Genomic DNA, 25,031 nt, shown 5'->3' with positions numbered 1-25,031 from the left:
AAAAAAAAAAAAAAAAAAAAAAAAAAAAAAAAAAAGTATAAAGTAACTTTACTGGGACAACAGAGTAAACTGTAATGCAGACTAAACATTGCATACAATTATGTATCATTACTAAATTTTCTCAGTAGGAGGAAGATATTCTGATAATTAGAGGAGAATGCCCTTGCTCTTAGGAGAGATCTGCAGCAAACTTTAAGGATGAAACATTCTGATACCCACAACTTATTTTCAAATAATTCTAGGGGAAAGAATGAGTTCTCATAGGCACCAAATAAATCAAGACAGGGATGTAGATAGACATCGATAGACAAAGATTAAGTGGCATAGTTAGGTGAGGGCTTTCGGGTGTTCACTATACTATTCTCCCCACAACTAAGTGTAAAATTGTTTAAAATGAAAAGTTGGAGATTGCAAAAAGGACCTGACAAGGAAAGATGATGGCAGCAATAAGCGAGACGTTCCAAAAATTATCTGCAGCTGCATCCAACACAAGGCAAGCCGTTGGGCTGGGGAGATAGCTTGGGAGTCTAAGCACCTGCCTGGCAGCACAGGGTTAGATCCCCAGCACCACATGCCCACACTGGCCCTGGAACCCTGGGCATGCAGTACCGGCCACTGAAACCAAGCATGGTGGCATGCACCTGTAATCCCAGCACTGGGGATGCTGAGACAGGAGGATCGCTATGAGTCCAAGCTGCATAGTGAGACCCTGTACCAAATACATAAATAAAAGACCCAAGCTGCTTTCTTTAATTCTTGTTTTTGACCACCAAGAAGGAGGACCAACCACTAGGAAATATCAGGAGGGAAGATAAGTTCAGTTTTATAAATATTCATTTGTGTTGTCTAGGAACACTTATCTGGAAAAGCCCAATCAGCAATTGCAACCTACCACCTGGAGTCCAACTGCGGTCAGCACCAGGCATGTCCTAGAATCTGGCCATGACCTTATATCAGAAACTGTATGACACAGGCCAAGTAGAAGACAAAATATGGATTTGGTCTTCGGCCCTTTCTCCTGGCATCCAACTCCTAAAAGCCTTGCAATCTCAAGTCACTTTGTAGCCCAAAGGTAGCTACAGAATTAGAGGGCTGCTCTTTGAACCGCACTCCCCAGCATGAGAAGGAAAGACAATCGTCAGTGGTCAAGGATTTCATCGATCGTGCCCATGCGAAACCTCCATAAAAAACTAAAGATGGTTCAGAGGGCTTCCAGACAGCTGGGCATGTGGGTGGATGGGGCTGCCCAGAGAGGCGCTATCCTGGGTGTTCCATACCCCTTCTCCCAGCACCTCGCCATGTGCTTCTCTTCACCTGTACCTTCTGTGACATCATTCATCATAAACAAGTAAATGTAAGTGTTGCCCTGAGTTCTGTAAATAGCTCTAGAATATTTGCCAAACTCTCAGAGACAGTGTGCAGAACCCTAGTCCATAGATCATGAAGTCAGAAACAAAAGTACAATAACCTAGGACTTGTGGTCTTCACTTGAAGAAGGGGGAGGGGCGGTCTTGAGGATGGGGCCCCCCATTGTGGAATACAGCACTATCTCTGGGCATGTGATATCTGAACTGACCTGAATTAGCAGCCTTCCAGCAGGTATCCACTGGAGACTGCCTGCTTGCTAGGGCCCCTTTGCGGGTCCCTTAGCCTTCCAGTGCATAGTGACAAACTGTCACAATATACTCTCCAGAGAAAAGAGCAGTAACAATTTATATGCTTGATACATTCTATCATTAACAAAATATCTCAGATAAGCAAGATAAATGTACTTTGAAATTCAATGAAGAATTCAGAGATTAGCCAGCAACTTTAGCAAAGCATGGAACATTAAACTTTTCATCAATTTTTGTGAAAGGATCTAATTCTAAAACAGATGCTATCATAGTTTAGAAGCCAATTTGGGGGATTGTTTGGTTTTGCTACATATTTCAGCCCAGGCTTCAACTGGCTATGTAGCCCAGGTCGACCTCAAACTTGGAATCCTCCTGCCTCAGCCTCCTCAGTGCTAGGATTACAGGTGTGCCATCAGCCCAGCAACAAGCTGAATCTTGTAAAGATATAATTTAGGCTATCTAACCTGTATTCATAATGTCAGATGCCTTTAGTATTTAAATCTATATTATCCACTAAAAAAATAAAAGAGGTCATAAAAATTCCCTCAATAATTTAAAGAGAAAAATCCAAAATAGAAATAAGCCACTTTAAGATATCTTTTAAAGAAGTCTCATTTCCACCAATTTAGGCACAGGTGTGCAGATGACGTGAATCTTTAAATAGGATTACTACATAAATCAGCTACACCTGCATAATTACATCTTTTTTGTAAACATTTTTTATGAGTTCTACACTAGACACAAGGAAGATTTCTAAAGGAGATAAACATATCTTGAATTATAGATAAATGCTTTTGTACCATCTATGCCGACAATTACTGAACAGAAATAACAAGCCTACCTGTCAGCTGTCTGTCCCCACAGGTGACACGATAATGTTCTTGCTTCTCCTTTACTGACTTTATATGACCAATAAAAATTATTAGTATATTAGAGCATGAATTTGGACTACAAAATCACTGGAATTTCTTTTTTTTTAACTGACCCCAGGATATATCTAAAAGAATGTTCCACCTCAGAGATGAACCCTAAAAAATTATACACTTATTCAACAAGGTCTTTTACTCCTTGTTGGACTCATCACCAGAACTTCTTCCACAGCCAATCATGTTGCAGTTGCCCATGCACTGCCTTTTGTTGTGGCTTGGTTGTTTTGCTCGCCCTTATGAATTATCTTATGCACCAATTTGATTCATTTTGCCAATGCTGAGAATACCCAAAGGAGTAACCAACAGATATGACAGCAGTTATGAAGCAAATAGAGAAAATGTCTTGAACAACAACTACAGCATTATTTTCCATAATTTTTTTTAATTTTAGGGAAGGGTCTTCAGGGGTTCAGGGTCTCATTACTAGACCAGATTCATAGTGATTCACCTGTTTACAGCCTCCCAAGAGCTGGGATTACAGGTGTGCGTCACCTCGCTCAGTCTGCTGTCTCAGTACGCCCTGGGGTAGGGCCAGCAGGGCAGGCCCAGGAATCAAACTGGTGGCCCCTGTGCCTGCTTGCAGGTGCTTTAATCCACTGAGCTATTTGGCCAGCCCTCCATAAATTTTTTTACACTTCCTATAAAAGCAACTTGGAAAGAGAAAGGTCTAGAATTTATTTCTTTCTTTCTTTCTTTCTTTCTTTCTTTCTTTCTTTCTTTCTTTCTTTCTTTCTTTCCCTTTCTTTCTTTCTTCTGTTCATGCTGAGGTTGAACTCCAAGCCCTGTGCATGTGAGGCAAGCACTCTACCACTGAGCTACATCCCTAGCACCAAATTTCCTACTTTCTAAGCTCCATGACACAGTTTGGATCCCATAAATGTGAGGTACAGCTGTCGCTTTGTGAAAAGCAGAGTAAGTGCATTCTGGAGCTGTTCAGTCACTTGAGTCACATACATACAAGGAAATGTCACCTCCCTGAAGAAGTTACATGGGGCTTCCAAACAGTGCACCAGGGCAAATGTGATTAGTGTACTTTTTTTTATTTTATTTTACTTTCTTTGGTGGAACCAGGGTTTGAACTCAGGCCCTTGCACTTGCCAGGGAGGCGCTTATTCCACTGAGTCATCTCCCCAGCCCTGTACTTTTAGAAAAAGTCTTAGTCATCAAAGCCATCTCAGAGTCCCACATCTGTTTTTGAAATATGATTCCCTAAAGAAGTGGGGCTGAGTTTAAATTCTGATAGGGAAAAATATTCTCAAAAGGTTCTCTGCCTTTGCTAAAATGGAAATAAGGAATTTTCCCCATCGGTGGCCACCTGCTCCCTCTACCCCCCACCTACTCACAAACACACACACACACACACACACACACACACACACACATGCACACACACACCCAACTCTGCTCACATAGCACATACATTTGTCCTGGCCACACACTCTGCTTGCTTCTCCCTGGGAATTCATGGTCTCCACGCAGCACTGCCCTGCCACTCTATGGCACGAGGCTGCCACCTACAGAACCACTGACCCCTTCCAGCAGCACTCAGGGAGACAGAGCATCTGCTGAAGCAAATGCTTGCAGCTGCAGGTCAGTCAGTGCGTGCGCTTTACCCGCACGCACATGTGCAAATCTTAGGGGCCCCCAAGAGCAGCAACACACACCTCAGCTCCCCTACTCGTGCAAACAACTATAGCTTGAGAAGCATCATGAACAACATGATGTCTCGTGCGTGCAGAGCAAACTTAACCACACTTCCTGTTGTATCCCAAAAAGCAGACGTAAAAATAAAGTCCACTGGACAAAAGATGGTCTTTCCAATTGTCTGTAGGACAGCCTGTTCTTAGAGATATATAACTGCCCAACTGGTAAAACTACAATTATGAAACACAGTCATTTAACACTGAATCTGCTATAAATTAGTTTCTCTTTTCCCATCCCATCATTAAGTATGATAATTTGATCTTGGAAGAAACAGCTAATGTACTACTGACTAGAGCTCACTCTGCTGCTCCTCCTTGGATTACTACATGTGTAAAGAAGGGTACAAACCATCCATCGGTCACGAGAAAGCGCGAAGGATAAATAGCCTTCACCGGGACCGCTCATCTCCACCATCACCGACTGGTCATCTCTTGTGAAGGAAAGGAAGACACAGCCATGATCCTTCTCTGGGTCACAGTTGAAAGGACTCCTAACACAAAACTTCTTCTTCCCACAGTCTGAGGCACTGAACTAGAAAAATGACAGGGAGAAGAAACCCTTCATTATCAAACAAGCAGTTCACTGCCAATCACAGAAGAGTCACAACCTGCAATGATGGATTTTAATGAGAAAACCTTTTCATATCAGGGTTTAAAGAAAAGAACAGAGGACATTCCAAATTAGAAGTGATCAGAGCAGTAGTTAGGCTGTGAACTTTTGAACTTAATTAATTTTAATTGAAATTTAGAAAATGTTATCCTAGTTGGCCTGTAGCAGAACAAGAGCATTAAAGTCCCTTTCCTAAGACAAAGCATTTCACATGAAACATTTCAGAACATATCTAGAGCAAAGCTTCTGGTAAATTTCAAGAAACTTCTTAGGGACTGTAACCACATTAACAATCTTGCCTGACAGGTGGTCTCTAGTTCTGATGGATGGGAGTTTTAAAAGTGGAGATTTTATGTTTAGATCTTGGACTCTGCTGTTAAAATTCAGATTCAAATTTGATAGCAAGGTAACAAAAGAAAAGTCACCCTGATAAACATCACCATTCCAAGCAGAAGTAAGAGGCAATGATCTGTAATGATTTAATCCAGAGCTTCTTGTTATGCCTACAAGAAGAAGAATCTCAGAAACCCATCAGCTCCAGCCTGGAGAGATAGCTCAGCGGTCTAAAGCGCCTGCTTAGGCAAGCATAGGCATGCACAGGGGACCACATTTTGATCTCCAGCACCACATGCTGCACCAGCCCCACCCTTAAGGTGGGCTGAGCTGGCAAAAAGAAAAATAAGTCAGCTCTACAATCTGGCAGAGCAAGCAAGCAGACTTCACCAAACAGGCTGCAAAGGCACATTTCAGAAGAAAGCTACACATTAACTTTAGGTTACCAGATTTAATGAGACTGTAGTAACTACTCTCAGTAGGGTGAAGAGACCAAGCCACTAGGAATGAGCAAATACAGCCTTAGTCTCTGCTCTCTCTTTTGCACCATCACATTTTCCAAAGGTCTTACTTCCTAGGGTCCCTTTACCTTCAAATATCCAAGAAGGAAACTCAACAAAATAAACCCTAAGAGCTTGTCTAGCTCTTAGAAAATGCTACAGTCCCATGACTCTGAACAAAACTTTCTATTATCAGAATTAAAAGCATATGACACGTTACTAATATGTGTAATTTTTATATATTTGTGTAGTATAAATAAATAAAAGAACTTAATTTTTAAAAAAAAGTATTACAAACTTGACACAGAAACACAGTAAAACCTCCAGTAAGAACTCATGCCTAGGGCTGGGGAGATAGCTCAGCAGTCTAAGCGCCTGCCTGGCAAGTGCAAGGTCCCTGGTTAGATCACACCTTTCATTGACTACATGGAAAAACAAAAACATTGTCAACAGACCCCAACTAGAAAGCTGAGGGACAAACCATTTATTCCATGTTATGGTTTGGGTCTGCTTGTCCCCCCAAAGCCTCATGCAGTCATGGGGTGGACTTCTAGACTTTGTGATTTATTCTTGATCCAGTGCTGAGATTATGAGTGTGAGTGCTGCTGGGATTATGGGTGTGAGCACTGCACCCAGCCTGGGGCAGACAGCCTGGATGCAACACAAGGGAGACAGACTTGCTCTCTGCTGCCACTGCTGCCGCTGCTCCTCTCTTTGCTCTCTGCTCTTTGCCATCACCGTGAAAAGTTGCTCTCTGCCATGTGCCGCTCTGCCTTGGAACCAGCTGAGTATGGACTGAAACCTCCACTGACTGTGAGCTAAACAAACCTTTCCTTCCTTCACTTTGGTGTCAGGTATTTGTTCCAGTAAGGAGAGAAGAGTAACTGTGACATTCCCCTGTAGCAGCTGTTAAATAAAAGGCATGAAGACTAAAGTAAGAGCAAGTATAAATAAGAGATATAATTGTATGGTCACAAAAGTGCGACATTCATAATAACAGACCCAAATTAATGTCTATATATATATATATATATATATATACATTTTTTTTTTTTTTCCAGAACCGGGGATTGAACTCAGACTCTTGCATTTGCCAGGGAAGCGCTTATTCCACTGATCCATCTCTCCGGCCCCTATACCTATGTTTTTTTTTATTTCTTTAAAAACACTAAAAAACAATAAAAATGATAAAGAAATTAAAAACACAGAAGAAAAAGAAAGTAAAGTAAGAATAACATTAAGAAGAACAGTAAAAATGACTGAAAAAGGAAGGCACTAAGGTTTACTAAACACTAAATAAACGCAAGGCACAGAAAACATATTCATTCTCTTAATTCTCACAGTGATACTAACAGCGAGATTTCATTATTACTCATACATGAAGAAACTGAAACTGAAAACTGAGATTTCTCTAAAGACCCACAGCGTGTAGACAAGTCAGTATTCAGGCCCAAGCGTGTTCTTTAGACTGATACCGCCTGTCTCGAGTCACTGTCGTAGCCCCTTCTGAACCCAACAGTCTACCTTAGCAGAATGTCCTCCAATAAAATGCCTTTTCTAATGTTTCTAATATGCGCTACACTTTCTGACACATTTTTCAATCATAAGTATTTTGAATCAAAGGTTCTAAATGGAATTCTAGCTGAGGAGCTTGTAAGAGATTTTCTGTCATTCAATATACAGAACTCCCCACTACTGGATGACCTGTAACAAGTAAGATCTAAGAGTTCTATCACCACTTCAAGAATCATCTCTAGGGTTGGTGAGGTGAGATAGCTCAGTGGTCTAAAGTGCCTGCTTAAGGCAAACTTAGGCAAGCACAGGGATCTCGGTTCAACCCCAGGCAATGCATGCCATGCCAGCCCCACCCCGAAGGCAGGCTGAGCCAACCACAAAAAAAATAAATAAATAAATAAATAAATAGGACCGGGGAGATAGCTCAGTAGAATAAGCACTTGCCTGGCAAGCACAGGGTTCTGAGATCAATCCCTAGTACCACAAAAAATAAAAATAAAAATAAAAATAAGACTGGGCATGATGGCACGCACCTATAATCCCAGCACTTGGGAGGCTGAAAACAGGAGGATCACTATGACTCAGATCTGTGTAGTGAGACCCTGTAAACTCTGTACTAAATACATAAAAAAATAAAATTTATTTAAAAAAAAATATACAAAAATAAAAGAATCTCCTCTAAATCTTGTCTCAGTTTAGCTCTCCAGGTTTGATCCTTAGCCACAAGGAAAAAAGGGAGGGAGGGAAGGACTTCCTCAAATTTACTTCCAACTGCCATTACAGACTACACGTGACAGTTATAACCACATCTGGAACATGCAGGGCCTTGCACTTTCTTTATTCTAACTATATAGTATAATGTTGCAAGTGAGACTCCCTTCAGATGCCTACAGAGAACCCAAATGCTTGGTACCGTGACCCAGGACAGCTGCTCCTTTAATATGCACTTTACCAAGCATAGAACAACAATTTCCAAGAAAGCTGTCATTTTAGATTGTATGTGGAGACTTACTGGTTTGGTCAGGTGGAAGATTGGAGGTGATGTTGATGATGGAGCTGCTGTAGCTTTAGGTGTTGTAAAAGGAGGTGCATTTGGTTTTGAAATTACCTGACTGGGAATGTGTACCCAGTAGGTTTTATACTTCTCAACCACTGTGGCTCTGAAATGGAATCATAGTGAGACTAGACAAAACACTAATTATAGTCTATCATTGTGAGATCAAACTGTTAAAAGGAAAAAAAGTAGGAGTTGTGAATCAGAAACACATAAATTCTCTAAAACAAATTTCTAATGATTGTCTTCTACCTTATCACCATGTGAACTTTTCCCTCTCTTTTTTTTTTTTTTTTTTAATTTATTTGGTACAGAGACTCACTATGAAGCTCACGTGCATAGTGATCCTCCTGTCTCAGTCTCCCCGACACTGGGATTACAGGCATGTGCTACCATGCCCAGGGATCCAGGGTCAGTATGGCATGCAGTACCAGGGATCGAACCTTGGTCCTTGCACTTGCCAGGTGGGCACTTAGACTGCCAAGCATTCTCCCCAGCCCTACTATCTCCTTTTGTCCCTGGCTTTTCTGTTCTTTGGACATATTAATAGCATCCATGAATGTCTGATTCAGAGGTTAAATTGCATAGATTTCAGGCCAGCGAGTAGCTCAGAGGAATAAGGCGCCTGCTTAGGCAAGCTTGGGCAAGTGCAGCAACCCTGCACCACATGCTGTGCCAGCCCCAGCCCTGGGGCACACTGACACAGGACTGAGACTGGGCGTGGTGGCACACGCTTGGGAGGCTGCAGACAGGAGAATCACTATGAGTCTGCTCTTTGTCGTGAGACCCTGTATACCCTGTACTAAAAATACATTTTCTTAAAAAAATGCAGAGATTCCTTCTCTTTGATGCGGAAAGAATATACCACTACTGTTTCACTGTATACTATTCACATTCTTCCAAAAGCAGTAGATGGCACACAGCTACAGCAAGCAGCTCAAAAGAGGCTGCACAAAAGATTGTCACTCTCACTGGCCAGTCTCACGCTCCACCTAACACAGAGATATAAAATTGTTCCTTGTATTAGACCCCCGTGTACAAAGTTAAGCAGAAAACTAAGACATGCTGGGATAGCGCTATTTTCTTGAAGTGCATGCCATAATACCACTCAGGAATCATTACACGGCTTCATAACATTCTATTTCTCTTGCACAGAGGAAGAAGGGAGTGCTAACTTTTAATTCTTCTGGGTTTCATAATTCTTAGAGACATACAAGTTATTTTTCTAACAATCTAATCTGCAAATTGTAACAATACAAAAAGGTTATCCAAATTTCAGAACTATTTTATTCATATTTTCCTTTTCTTTCTTTTCCTTTCTTTTTTTTTTTTTTTGAGATACAGCCTCACTATGCAGTTTAGGCTGGACTTGAACTCACTTAGTAACCCAGGCTGGCCTCAAACTCACAGCCATCCAACTGCCTCAGCCTTCCGAGGCTGGGATTACACATGTGCACCACCACACCTGCTCTATTCCTATTTTCATAGTAAAAGGAAACACTATTTTGAAAAGTATTACACCATATACCATAGAATCAAGTACTAATTGACAGTTTCATGAGTTTTAGGGTAATGTAGCATTTCACTCAGTCAGCAAATGTCTACTAAGTTCTTATTAGGTACCAAGTGCTGGGCTAGGTGCTGGCTATGTCTTGTTGTAGAACAAGCAAACAAAAAACACAGAACAAACTCTTACATCAGCAAGCTGGGATCATTCCTAGGCCAAAAGCCTCTAAGACAGACCAGAGTCCGATAGCATATAACATGGTACAAGCCATTTATAATTGCAATTACATCAGTAACACAGATATAAACTCCTCTACTCACAGGAATCTTATGTGATTCGGGGCACTGCTTGGAGCCTTCCAAAAAACTTTAATTTCTGATTTTTTGGATGAACTTGTATGACTCACAGCTGAGGCCTGAAATAAAATGGAAAAGAGCTACATTCATACAATCAACAGCTCAGCGAAGCCGGAACTGCTATCATTCTGCAAAACAAGACATGGCTGCATGGGGCCAGGGAGATAGCTCAATAGAATAAGCACTTGCCTGGCAAGCACAAGGGCCTGAGTTCAAACCCCGGTTCCACCAAAAAAAAAAAAAAAAAAAGACACGGCTGCAGGCATGGCGGTGCATTCTGGGAAAGACTGTTTCACCCAGTGCAAGAACCCAGACACTCAATAATGCATATGGACTGGGTGATAACACGCCAGCAGTTAACTCTGAATATATTAGAGCTATCAGAAATTTAAGAACTGGGGCCAGAGAGATAGCTCAGTAGAATAAGTGCTTGCCTGGCAAGCTCAGGGTCCTGAGTTCAATCCCCGGCACCACAAAAAGTAAAAAAGAAAAAAGAAAAATAAAGAAATGTAAGAACTGAAGGGAGTCGTGAACACTGAGTGTTAATACTACTCCAGCTATCTCATTGCTTCACTTATACTATTTATTTCTTCCATTAATAGACCCAAATAAAATGCAGATGATTCCTCAAAAGAAAAGGAAAAGGCTTCCTGCTTCCAAATATGCAGCATGCTTTAGTAATGCCTTCCTTCTGAGTAGTGTCTTCCACCTGGAAAACTCCTATGCAGCCTTCAAAGCCTAGACTAGAGATGGTCTCCAAGATTTTTTTTTCTGTCCCACTTTTGAACTTTATTTTCAATATTGAAACCCTTCAAAATTCAATGCTATGAGTTCACCCAATCTAGAATGCCACAAATGGGGACTTGCGAGTTAGCTCAGTTGTTTAAGCGCCTGCTGGGGCAAACCCAGTGAGGCACAAGGGACCGTGGTTCACCCCTATGCTTTACCAGACCCACCCTTAAGGCAGCCTGAGCCAACCGAAAAAAATCCTAAAATAATCACAAACTATAAGCTCTCCAGGCCTATGTCCTCCCTTTCCTAGAATGGTGTGTGAAAAAATTTTTTCAAGGAAAAGTGATTATTGTGAATCTGCTTAAATGCCTGTTGTGCCTGGGTAATATCTCTGAAACAATTACATTTCTCCTTAGAGTAAAAAACCAAGAAAGTGGACAGAAGTTACTACACAAGCTAAATACAAACCTGTACATCCTCACAAGTCAGAAGCTGTGACACCTGACTGTCCTTCAATAGGAAGGAGCCAACAGGAGGGCCATCCAAATCCTCTGCATCACGAGCTTCTACAAGAAAGCCTTTAAAGGGCCGTCCTGACAAAGTAACTACGACACAGACAAAAGACAAGTTAGTAGATTTATCAAGACTCCCCAAAAAAATGTTTACAGGAGACACATCACAACCAGAATCAGGTATATGTGAGTAAAGCCACCCTTGGAGAGAAGAGTAGAACTCATTTCTATAGACAAAGAAGGTCTATCTTGTGTTCTATAGGACATTTGTTCTAGGAGATGTTCATGTGAAACCCCAGGGGAAGAAACACAGGTGACAGCCAGTGAGCATCTGTAAGGCTAAATGAGTTTGGAGCCGGGCCTGATGGCACACATCTGTAATCCCAGCACTCAGGAGGCTGAGGCAAGAAGATCGCCCCAAGTTGGAGGTTAGCATGGGCTAGAGAGTTCAGGAGCAGCCTGAACTATACAGCAAGACCCTGTCTCCAAAAACCAAACTAAACTAAAAAAATAAAAAATAAATAAATTATTTTGAAAAATACTAGATGAAAGTAAATATCTGTTTGTTTACTTCAAATCCCTTGGTATCTTTAATATTCTACTGTGCAATGTGAAACTCTAAGACATATATTATACATAACATATAGTGTTCTAAACTTGTTTCTCCACTTGCCTGTCCTATTAAAGAAAACTTATTAATGTTTCACATTTCTAGAACTGCGGAAAAATAAGAGTTTGCAAACTGGTATTAAGATAACTTTTTCTGGTTGTACTACAGATCAAACCCAAGGGAGCTCTACCACTGCGCTACAACTCCAGGCCACTTCCTATTTGTTTATTTCAAGTCAGGCTCTTGTTAAAATTATCCAGACAGAAGTTGAACTTTAGAGCCTCCTGCCTCAGCTTCCCAAAACTCTGAGATTACAGGCATGTGCCACCACGCCATCTAGTAAAGAACATATTTAACAGTTTGCCTACATTTTGCTGAAAGAATTAGGGAAACACTATTTCAAAAAAGTCAAAGGTTCCCTGTCTTTTAAACAAGAAAAAATAAATTTATTTTCTCTTCAAGTCAATAGAATACTAATATATATTAAATAATGATAAAATATATTCTATAACTTATTCTAAATAGGGAGTAGATACACTATCTAAGTAATATAGTCGGGCCAGCTGAGATAGCTCAGTGGTCTAAAGCACCAGCTTAGGCAAGCTTAGGCAAAGCACAAGGACCATGGTTCAATACCGGGCACCCCATGCCAAGCCAACCCCACCCCCAGGGTGGGCTGAGGTGGCCAGAAAAAAAAAAAGTAACACAGTCATCTGTAGTAAACAAGAAATAAGAAATATAAGGTTAGGGGTCTTACAAAAACAAGTAAATAAAAAAGATTAAAATGAAATTGTCCAAATCCAATAATAAAAATGCAATGAACATTAAAACTATGGAACCCAAAATGGAAATAGCTATTCTCAGCACTGTACCTACGATCTGATCTCCGGGTCTGAATGTTGTCTGACTCACTGCCACGTGGTGAGGTGGGTCAGGCTGTGGGCTGTGCCCATGTCCGGGGATCATTCGACGGCATGACTCTGTTACTTTTCCATTGGGGTAACTGGCCACCGAACTAGCACACAGCAGGAATACGAAGGCACCTGGGGTAAATCTGGGAACTTCCATCTCAAAAGGAAAATTAAAAGCATGTCATTTTCAGATCTAATTAAAATAAAATATAACAGCTCTCATAACACAGGACAGTAATTCTCAGTAGCTAATCGCTTTCAATGGTCAGGTATCCATGTTCTCTGAATATAGGATAAAAAGAAGGTGGTGTGTGAAGTCTGATTTGAATCTGGATTTGAATCTCAGCTCTATCAAGTAGCAACTGTGAGGTTTTGGACAAATCACTTAAGTCTCCCCTTCCTTCCCTGAAAAACATGGAAAGGAAACTAAGACCTTTTTTTTTAATAAAGCAAAGATGCAGCCCTAGAGTCTGACAAGAAAGACAATAAAAGATAGTTTCCAATAGTATCACGGAGAAATAATAAACTATTCAATACAAATGTCTTGACAGGGATGTGTTACAGGACAGGACTGGCTGTGAGGTGTTCAGATACCTCAGTCCTGTGTCCTTCTGAGCCCCATTCTCAGGCCTCAGGCCTGACCTAGAGTTACATAATGCCTCCCTCAGTTCCTAGGCCTGAGAATTCAGACTGCATTCCGCTACCAACCTTCCTGCTGCTCTACCTTGGAGACAGCAATCTGTGAGACTTCTCAGCTTCCACAGTCAAATGAGCCAATTCTCAGAAGAAAACACAATATGTATATAATAAAAATGAATTATATTTGGCTATGTTACTCTAAAGTAACCTGACTAACATAGTGTGCCACTTTTTCTTCTAATTAACACATACCAATTGTACATATGAAGAGGATCCTGTGTGGTATTTCCATATATGCAGATAGTGCACACTCATAATGTTTATCCACCCTTCTTCCTCACCGCCCTCCTGACCTCCCCTACTGGCACCTTTCCCAGTACCTAGTAATCAGCATTCAACTTCCAAGTGGCCTCTTTTATTTTTTGTTTGTTTAACTTTTCACATGTGAGAGAGAACATACTTGCCTTTCTTGTCTGGCGTATTTTATTTAATGTGATATCCTCCAGTTCCATCTATATATTTTTTTCTTTTTTTTTCCCTGTATTTTAGAGAAGGGTCTACAGGGTGTGTCCAGGGTCTCACTACTAGATCAGACTCAATAGTGTTTCTCCTGTTTACATCCTCCCAAGAGCTGGGAATACAAGCACACGCCATCATGCCCACATCCCAGCATGCCCTGGGGTAGGGCCGGCACAGCAGGCACGGGTATCAAACCCCTGGCCCCTGCACCTGCTTGCAGGTGCTTTAATCCACTGAGCTATTTGGCTGGCCCTTCCATTTTGCTATAAATGACAGGATTTCACTCTTCTTTATGACTGACTAATATTCTGTTTTGTTCTTATACAGTATCTTCTTTATCCATTCATCAGTTAACAGGCACATATATGTCTACCACTATCTTAGCTATTGTAAATAGTGTCACAATCGACATGGACATGCAAGTATGTCTTTTGTATGATGACTTCATTTTCCTTCTGATATATACCCAGGAGTAGAATAGCTGAATCAAATTGTTTATATTCCCACCAATAAGATATGAGTATTTTTTTTCACTATGTCATCACTAGAAAGTTTTGCCTTGTTTTACTGTTGTTAAATACTATTTTTAATAGCCATTTTAACTGGAGCAAGATGGTATACATTTATTTTGGCTCGTATTTCCCTGATAGCTAATGATAGTATGAAACATTTTTTCATACAGTTATTAGCTATTTGTACTTCTTTTGTGAAGTGTCTGTTTAGATCACATGCCCCTCCCTTTTTGGAGGGGCACACCAGGAATTGAACTCAACACTTTGCACTTGCCAGGCAGGCACTGTGCCACTGAGCTATGTCCCTGGCCCCATGTGTCCCTTTTTGAACTGGCTTATTTCAGTTGTTGCTGTTGTTTTCTTTATATATTTTGGGTATTGACCATGTAATGTTAATAAATATACTATCAACAGTAATCAAAAGAAAGCAGGAATAGTTATATTAATTCCAATAGAGCAGACACTAAGCCAGGGAAAACTATCAGGCATAAACAGAACTTTACATAATTATGAGATCAGTCCTCCAAGAACACATAAAATCCTCAGTGAGTATGCACCTAACAACACAGCATCAAAATATAATCAGGCAAAACCTAATAAAAATAAAATAAAAAGAGATAATCCACTATTATAGCAGGAGGCTTCAACAACCCCATCAAAAATAGACAGGTTCAGGAAGCAAAACAATCAGTAAAGACAAAGATGAATTCAACAGAATACAATGAACATCTATAGACTACTCCATTCAGTAATCTGAAGACTACACATTCTTCTCTAGTTCACATGGAATTGTCACCAAGACAGGCCATATCCTCTGCCATAAAACACAACCTTAACAAATTTTTTTAAAATAAAAATCAATAATGTCTGCTCTCGGGCCATAATGGGATTAACACTGGAATTGAATAATGAAAAAGCATCTAGAGATTGGTCCAATACTTGGAGATTGAACATACTTATAAATAACAGACATGTCATAGGAGAAGTCTCAAGAAAAGTGAAAAGCACTTGGATAGAAATGAAGATGAAAACACAACTTATTACAATTTGGGAGCAGCAGCCAAAGCAGAACTGTCCAGAGTTATTTACACTCCTAAGGAAACAAAGCCCATGCTGGACCACAGCCGCACTACAGGAATTCCTGATAAACTCCAGAAATTACACAGAAGAACTCACACTGTAACACGTCCTGCACATCGACTAGGAGCTACCAAGTAAGCAGCTTGGTACTGCTGTCATTTTCTTTACATATTTTGAATACTGACTGACAATATTAGACACCTCATCAAACATCAAGGCTAGATAATAGATAGAATGTTCTTCATTCAAAGATAAGCAAAGGAGGGGCTGGTTGAGATGGCTCAGTGGTCTAAAGCACCTACTTAGAACAAGCTTAGCAAAGCTACAGGGACCGCGGTTGAATCCCCCAGCACCACATACCAGTCAGCCTGCCCCCTGGTGGGCTGAGCTGGCCACACATACACACACACACACACACACACATATACATAAAAATAAAAAAAAAAAAACAAAGATAAGCAAAGGAAAAACTGAACATATTAAGAGCTTCTTTTTTTAAAAAAATGAAATAGGGGCTGGGGAGATAGCTCAGCAGTCTAAGCATCTGCCTGGCAAGCACAAGGACATGGGTTTGCTCCCCAGGAGTACAGGCCATGCCAGTGCCCAGGATTCCACTTTGCCAGCCACTTAAACTGGGAGTGGTAGCACACACCTGGAATCCCAGTGCTGGGAAGGCTGAGACAGGAGGATCACCCTGTAACAAATAAATAAATAAATAAAAATTTCTAAAAAGAAAAATCAAAAAATAAATGAATAGAATGAACTTACACCATAAGAGAAGTACAATGTTTCTCTGTAGACCCAAAGGAAGAGGTAACTGAAAATGGTTACTAGCGTGAGCAAAATATTTACGAAAATGATTACTAAAAAGCAGGGCAGTAGGAGAATTTTCAATTAAAACCTGGTTTCCAAGGCCCTTTGTTGGGCAGACATGCTGTTATTAGAAGTAGGCAGAGCCACAGAGAAAGGTCATGGACACAGCTTAATTAAACCGCATGACCTTGGCCAAATCATTATAAAGACTAGATGCAGTGACATGCGCTCAACTAAAGGGTGGTATATTGCAAAGAATTAGTTGAGTTTAGCAAATAGGTTCTGCCTATAAGATAAGGGTGGGAAGCAGACATGATGTTTAGACTCTGCTATGCACTGAACAGCTGAATAACATGAACCAAGTCATTTAATTTCTCTGTCTCAGTTTCATCATTTGAAAAACATAGCAAGTAACTTAGAAGGAATTCCAGGCCACCTTCAACTCTAAAATCCTTTCATTTTAGGAAAGCTAATAGGGAAAGTGTCTCAGTTAATTATTATCTCACTGCCTGGACAAAATACCCAACACCCAGAATTAAGGAAGGAAAGATTTATTCAGCTCACTTTTAGTGGAGATTTCAGTCCATACCCAGCTGGCTCCAAGGCAGAGTGGCACATGGCACAGAACACCCGTTCAAGGCAAAGAGCAAAAGGGCAAAGGGAGGGGCAGCAGCTTGCTCAGCTAGCCAGCCTCTTGCCCCTCCTTACACTGCCCCAGGGCCGATGCAACACCCACACCCACAATAATCAGTCACAAACTCTAGAAGCCACCCCATGACTGCATGAGGCTTTGGGGGAGACAACTAGCCACAAACCATAACAGAAAGCATATTGGGAATAACGTGAAGCAGAAACATAAGACAGGAGGGGGATGTAACTTAGGTAAGTAAATACAAGAAACAAGGTCAGAAAGGGAAGCAATGTCAACCTCTTCTTCCTTTGTCAAATGCTGACTGCTGAAGATAAAGATGTTTGTTTGTTTGTTTGTTTGTTTTTTAATGTATTTAATACAGGGTCTATAGGATCTCACTACATAGATCAGACTCATAGTGATCCTCCTGTGTTCAGCCTCCCAAGCGCTGGGACTACAGGCACATGCCACCATGCCCAGTCTCAATTCCCATCTCAGTGTTCCCCAGGGGCAGGACTGGCACTGCACACTGGGGATCAAACCCCAGGCCCTGCACTTTGCCTAAGAGGTGCTTTAGTCTGCTGAGCTGTCTGGCCAGCCCCATAGTTGTATTTTCTTTACAACCACCAATGTTGGTTTCCAGTGACTGGTTTAAGGAATAACTTTTTATATTGCTTAGCCAATCTACATGAAGTAACGATTATGATAGGAAGGCAAATAAGAGTTATCCATGAAAACATTTAAGCTAAAATTATGGACTGTTGATAATTAGCTACTATATAATGAACTTAGATTTCAAGCACAGTACAAGCTCCTGCCAATTATAGATAATTTTTTAAATTGCTACTGTTCATTCTAATATGTACATTATAGAGGGGATAAAACTAAAGAGACCATGCCTTGCATCTTGTCAGTTCAGGACAAGGACAGACCCATAGTTTAAAAGCTTGAGAGGTTATCTTGATTCTTTAACTGAAAGTTTTGCAAAGCTAATGAGATATTAGCTTTATAGTTTTTGTTTTTGTCTGAAAGACAAGTTACTTTGTAAAAGTGATTGCTTGTGTTGTAGGCAGCTAAATTAGATAGAAATATTATAGGCAGTCAGACAGGGCCAGGCCCTCAAGGAAACAAAATGGAAGACACAGTGACTTTGCAACTTTTTTTTTTTTTCTTTTCTTTTGTATTTTAGGGGAGGGTCTACAGGGTCTCACTACTAGAACTGACTCCTCGTGATCCACCTATTTACAGTCTCCCAAGAGCTGGGATTATAGGCTAGTGCCACCAGGCCCAGGCTCAATGTGCCCCAGGGGTGGGGCCAGCAAGGCAGGCCCTGGGATCCAAAGCCTGGATCCTGTGACTGCTTGTAGGTGCTTTAATCTGCTGAACTATTTGGCAGGCAATTTTGGAAGAGACAAGACACTCCTGCTTTGGGCCAGACCTTAAGACAAAAGAGTAAACAAATGCAGCCACATAGTTCCCTAGGGATAGGCATCAGTGATTGATATTCTAAACAGGTATCAATCACCTTGAAAGAGCCTGAAAGAGTCACTAACCCAAACCCCCAACATGAAGACACCCTGTCCCATATTCATGCCTGCTTGCTATGTGACTGGCTTGCTCATTAGGTCCTGGATTTAATCAACTTGACCTAATCAATGGTGCTTATAATCTATTGGTTGTCCATAGCATTGTCCCACCTCATGCCCACCTAAGGAAGTTCCCATGGTTTCCACTTTAGACTTGCCTTACTGCATGGTTTTACTGTATAAAAATCCCTGGAAGAGACAGCTTCCTGGGGTAAGCCACTCGGGTCCCCCTTCTGTTCCTCTCAAGACAGAAGTTTTCTTTCCCCTAGTAAATATTCCGCTCGTAACCTCTGCTTGTTCCTAAAATTCATTCTTCAGTTTTACAGAACACAAGCTGGTCCCAGATACCTTTCAGGTCAGGAGTTTCATTGCCCTATGTCACTTTCACCATGAGATATATATATATATATATATATATATATATATATATATATATATCTCAGGCCTCAAGATAAGCACATTTTTGTTATATAAATACAGTTTTTTTCTTACATGAAAATCAATTATTACTGTGACCTTAGACCACAGAGTGATATTAATAAGGAAAATGTATTTATTATAACAAAGTGAAATTTTAATAAAATGAAAGTGAAAGATATTCAAATGTAAGAAAGTCATCTAAACAATGACTTTATGTGTTAAATAAAATGTTTAAATCTTTTCAATCAGTTGGGGATTAACTGATTTTTCATTGCATGACACCAAGAACATACAGAATAAGAAAAAAATAGGAGGAACATTTATGTTAAAACTATGTCAGGGCCAGACATGGTAGTACACACCTATAATCCCAGTACTCAGGATGCTCAGGCAGGAGGATTGCTGCAAGTTCAAGGCCAGCCTGGGCTACATCATGAGTTTAGGACCAGCCTACACTGTCTCAAAACAACAACACATCAGAGCCGAGCATGCAGCTTGGTGGTTCAGCGCTTGCCTCACATGTGTGAGGACCAGGGTTCAGTCCTCAGGGGAAAAGAGTCAGGTAATTAACCTAGAAACTGATTCATCAAGTTCAGTTATATTGTCTTCAAGTTGCAATTCTTGTTAGACATGAAAGGAGTCTAAAAGTTAACAGGCATGTGCACACACACACACACACACACACACACTCCCACACTATCAGCCAAGGAACATCCACTTTGCCTCACCCAAGATATGAGTGTAGGCGTGTAATAAGAGCTGTAATTGCACCACAGGTATGAGGTAAAAAGACCTTACCAATTATGAAGAGCGAACAAAAAAAGCAAAAACAACCAAAACAGTTTACTATAAAGTATCTAAAAATTTAGTGAAAGGTTTATTTAGTTTTGATGGGTTTTTTTCTTTTTTGTGGGGTGGGGGATATTATATATAGCAGGATTTTAAGGTCACAGCCAAAACAAATATAGTTTTGCATTAAACCTAATAAACATTGCAAAAGACCATGTTACAGTCATACATTTTCTATCCCATCTTTGTTCATTTGAAGGAGGTTATATCCTACTAAACTGTTATTTCACAACCTACCAAAGAACCTTAACCTTCAGTCTGATAACCATTTATGCATATATGTAGACTGTTAAATTTAACCCTTGAATCAAGGTCTAAATTAAAGAGTATCAAGAATTTCATTTTTTTTTTTTTTTTCCAGAACTGGGGATTGAACTCAGGCTCTTGTGCTTGCCAGGGAAGTACTTATTCCACTGAGCCATCTCTCCAGCCCCAAGAATATCAATTTTAAAAAGTAACATTTGCAGACTAAATCAAAAACAACATGGAGGATTTCTGAAGATAGGAGATAGATCTATCCAATGAAAAATGCCTCATTCTCTGTTCTATTTGTGAGTGTAAACAAAAACTATAAATAATGCCAATAAGTTAGCGTTCTCACAATGATCTTATGTGGAAGTTTTTTTTTTTTTTTTTTTTTTTTTTTTGGTAGAGGGTCTCACCATACAGGTTGAACCTGCAGTGCTCCTCCTGGTTCAGCCTCCCCATCCCTAGGATTACAGGCAAGCAAAACCACGCCCGGACTTACTCACCAGTTCAGCGCACCCTGGGGGTAGGGCCAGCGTGGCATGGGGGAGTAGAGATTGAACCCTGGTCCCTGCGCTTGCCAAAGCAGGCACTTAGTCCACTGAGCTATCTTGCGGCCCTTTAAAAGATTTTTTTCTTTAATTAACTACAGTAAGACCTTAAATCACATGTAACTTTTTATCCAAGTATTCCACAAGACAAGCAAAGATTTTTAATAAGCTTAACTTGATAAATGAGCAATGTCTTGCAATACAAGTACTACTGATGCCTAACATCATGTGATCACCAATAAGCCAATGGTCCTCTCTGTGGGATTGTGAGTAACCCTCTCCCAACAGCAAAAAGGTATGAAAGAATTCTCATCTTCAGGGGTAGAGGAGAAAAATCAGAGGAATACTTCGCTTTAAATGAGATTAGGAAGATGTGTTAAGTGTGATAAATGGTGCAAAATTTGCAGAAAAGCATGACTCGGATAAGACTATACCAGTGAAAGTGATGAATCTGTTTAATGACAATGCAATGCCACATTTCCATGAAATCCTCAAAACCAGGCAAAGGGGTCTTTGGCTAGGTTCCTTGTTAACTTTCCACACAAAGAGTAAGATCTCACTGTGCCAGGCAATAGTTGGCAATGATTCCATCAGCGTCACGAAAGTCCTATTTTTCTTTTCTTTTTTTTTTGTGGAACCAGGGATTGAACTCAGGCCCTTGAACTCGCCAGGGAAGCGCTTATTCCACTGAGCCATCTCCCCAGCCCCCAAAAGTCCTATTTTTACAATAACCCTTCTCTCTCTTGTGTCCCTCACACCAGCCACGAAGGTTTTCAAAGGTAAGTACAGGCTAATTTGTTGACCTTTCTTTATATTTTGTATTTTCTTTACTATTTTGTACTATGTTACAGTACCATAATCATTTTTACATGAATATTTTTGTGTTGTGGAATGAGTCATCTTAATTTCCATTATTTCTCATGAAAAAAATTGCTTTAATATACAAGTGCTTTGAATTATAAGCACTTGTATGAATTATTACAAAATGAATTATGTTTGCAGTCAAGTTTTTACTCTGTATTAAATTTCTTAAAGCCTTGAAAGCTCCTTTCAAATTTCTATCAACTATACTCTACACTGTTGAAGGTAAATAACTACTTCTCACTGAATCATACTTTCATTTATTGCAAGAATTAAAATATTATTTTATGTTGATACAAATACAAACAATTAATTTATGAAATAAATATATTCTTGCTTCTAGGCTTTTACCCTAGGAACAAAAACCACCACTTATAGGTAGCAGCCTCCATTAGAATACAATTCCAAGCCGCATTAGAAGCTAATTTGTAGACAAAGTACAATTATAAACAGTATTTTTCCAAGATCTGGGCCACATCTGGAGGCTATGCACTTCAATGAAAAACCTAGAGGGACTAGGGACAGTGGAAGAAACAGGTCCTTGCCTGTTGAATGGCAGAGATAAGTAGAAAAAGTTTTAGAAAATTAGCCTAATATAGTGGGTGGCGCATATCTACAATCCTAATTATTCAGGATGCTGAGGTAGAAAGATTATGAATTTAAGCCTAGCCTACACAACATAAGCCCTAACTCAGTTTGTTTTAAATATTAAAACACTGGGGATGTAGCTCAGTTGTAGAACAGCTGGGACTTCAATACCCCGTGCCATGAAAAACAAAATGTTTCAAGTAGAAGTACAGAAGGATAAAGAGATTCATAAAGTCAGAAAAGCTAAAACTAAGCACAAAATATGCACTTAAAGTAATAACATTTTTATGACAAACGGAAAGAAATGGATTACAGTTCTACCCCAAAGAGGAAGGAAAGGGTACACACAGAAAGGAACAGAAACATTTGGCGACAATCTGGCAGTTAGATAACACATCTGAGGTAAGCCTTAGGACAAGGAGATATTATCTTCTTATTAGAGCTAAGGAAAGTGAGGCTAACAAATGTTTTATAAATCATATATACCGTCATTTTTTTCTTTTCTTTTTGTATTTAGTACAGGGCCTAGAGGGTCTCACTACAGAGATTGGACTCCTAGTGACGCTCCCGTTTTCAGCTTCCCAAGCACTGGGATTGCGGGCAGGCGTGCGCCACCACACCCAGTTTCAATCATGGCCATCTCAGCATGCCCCGGGGGTAGGACCAGCGCTGCAGGCCTGTGATCGAACCTGGGCCCTGAGTCCGCCTAAGCAGGCACTTCAATTTGCTGAGCTATCTGGCCGGCCCATATACTTTAAATTTAGAACCTAAATCTAATTTCAACATCCACGCTCTTTTCACTCCACTACATTGTTTTAGACTTGGAGAGAGAAAACTACAGAAAATGAACAGGTACGAGAAGAAAAAAGTTTTCCTAAGGCACAATGTCAGGGTGCGCACATTATGATAAGTGGTAAAATCCAATAGTCCTCATTCCCAGTATGGAGTCTATTTCATTAGAGTCTGACTGCAATGCAGATACCTGTTTTAAAGCTCCAGAAAAAATAGGTGTAAAAATAAATACTGTAGTGCAATGCCAAAAAACATCAATAAATGGCAGTTGCCATTATTTGGTGTCCCTACTAACTTCCCATTGACACAGGGAAACCTCCAAATGACACAAGGGAAAAAACTGATCTCCCAACCTAAAAGGTACCTGGGACGAGCTCATGTTCTCTAAAACCAAAGAATGAATTTTAGGAACAAACAGAGGTTATGAGCAGAATATATTTATTGGGGGAAAGAAAGCTCCTGGGCAAGAGAGGGAGAGTAGGGGGTCCCGAATGGGTTGTCCCAGGGAAGCTGTCTCTTCCAGGGACTTTTATAGAGAAAAATCATGTGGTGAGGTGGGTCTAAGGTGGTGGAAAACATGGGAACTTGCTTACGTGGGCATGAGGTGGGACAAAACAACGGTCAACCAATGAGATTACAAGCACCACTGCTGAGGTAAAATTGACTAATTGGAATCAAATGGGGAAGCAAGTCATGTAGCAAGTGGGCACAAATAAGAAACAGGGTCTCTTGTCTCTTCCTGTTGGAGGTTGGGCTAGTGACTCATTTGGGCTTTCACAGTGATTTTTTTTTAAAATTTATTTATTTGTGTGTGTGTGTGTGTGTGTGGCCAACTCAGCCCACCAGGGGGCGGGGCTGGCTGGCATGTGGTACTGGGGGATTGAACCGCGGTCCCTGTGCTTTGCCAAGCTTGTTCTAAGTAGGTGCTTTAGACCACTGAGCCATCTCACCAGCCCCTTTCACGGTGATTGACACCTATTTACAATATCAATCCCTGATGCCCATCCCTAGGGAAATATGCAGCTGTGTTTCCTCTTTGGTCTTGGTCTTAAGGTGTGGTCCATACTGGAATGTCTGTCTCTTCCAAGTTGTAAAGTCACGTTGTCTTCCATCTTGTCTCCCTGAGGGCCTGGCCCTGTCTGACTACCTATAGTATTTCTATCGAATGCAGCTGCCTACAACACCATTGGCACTGCTGCGTGCTAATTTCCTCCTAACATCCCTGTAGCTAGACAGCTGGGGTGTCACGCTGTTCCTGCACCTATACTTAATTTATTCAAACCTTCCAAACCTTTCTCCCCTTCTTTCTAGTAACTTAGCTTCGCCTTGATAGAAAACCTTCACATGAAGAATTAAATTGACTTCAACAGCCAGATTGCAAATTAGAGGAAAATTGAAAAATAGGTCAAGTACTTCCACTTGCCGAGATAAAAATGTTTCAGACTCCTATATTCACAGCAGGAATCCCAGAGAAAAGTGATTTTTTTAGAATTAACAATTGGTGTTATAACATTTTTAAAAAAGGTTCTAAAACACAAAGAACATAAAGAATGGCACATGAATACCAATTTGCAATCTGTCAAATCAAACAATGGCAGATGGCTGAAATGACTCCTGGAAAATATTTTAGAGTGTGAGTGAAGTCAAGACAAAGGGAAGGGAAGGTAGAGAAGGCACTGGTGAAAAAGCCATTGCAAACTCCACGCTCTAATCCCTAATTTCAACTTTATCAGCAAGTAATTTTATTCTGTTTTGTCCATGTTCTGGGAAGATAATTGAAAGCAAATATTTCATCACATGCTATCCAGGTTTTATCTGGATCATCCCCTATGGCTCTCACCATAATCCTGTCTTTAAATCAAAATTAGGTGCCACTAAAAAGGCCCACTCTCAGGGATGGCTAGATAGCTCAGCGGACTAAAGCACCTGCTTAGGAAGGTGTAGGGACTGGGGTTCGATCCCTGGCATGCTGGGCCAGCACCATCCCAGAGCGCACTGACACAGAGATGGAGACTGAGACTGGACATGGTGGCATGTGCCTGTAATCCCAGTGCTT

General features: G+C 40.6%; 1 protein-coding gene and 1 pseudogene across 2 annotated transcripts in view; one reads left to right on the top strand and one right to left on the bottom strand.

The window, feature by feature from the left end:
• The window catches only part of Frrs1 (ferric chelate reductase 1), a 62,817-nt gene that overhangs the window by 32,171 nt on the left and 5,615 nt on the right, over nt 1-25,031 (bottom strand). The window contains exons 2-6 of one of the 2 annotated variants that reach the window (XM_004635682.2): nt 12,850-13,045; nt 11,324-11,460; nt 10,088-10,182; nt 8,219-8,366; nt 4,598-4,780 (exon numbers count right to left, since the gene is read on the bottom strand). In XM_004635682.2, coding sequence (XP_004635739.1) covers nt 4,598-4,780; nt 8,219-8,366; nt 10,088-10,182; nt 11,324-11,460; nt 12,850-13,045 — 759 coding nt within the window. Of the gene's footprint in view, nt 1-4,597; nt 4,781-8,218; nt 8,367-10,087; nt 10,183-11,323; nt 11,461-12,849; nt 13,082-25,031 lie in introns of both variants that reach the window. The other variant, XM_023720309.1, reaches the window with a different exon arrangement.
• Nucleotides 14,457-25,031, top strand: part of LOC101573082 — a 21,343-nt pseudogene continuing 10,768 nt past the window's right edge.

The sequence above is a fragment of the Octodon degus genome, unplaced genomic scaffold (genome assembly GCF_000260255.1).
Source record: "Octodon degus isolate 3935 unplaced genomic scaffold, OctDeg1.0 scaffold00074, whole genome shotgun sequence".
Taxonomy (NCBI): Eukaryota; Metazoa; Chordata; class Mammalia; order Rodentia; family Octodontidae; genus Octodon; species Octodon degus.
Note: the sequence above shows the minus strand (reverse complement) of the source record. Positions and strands in the feature narration are given on the sequence as shown.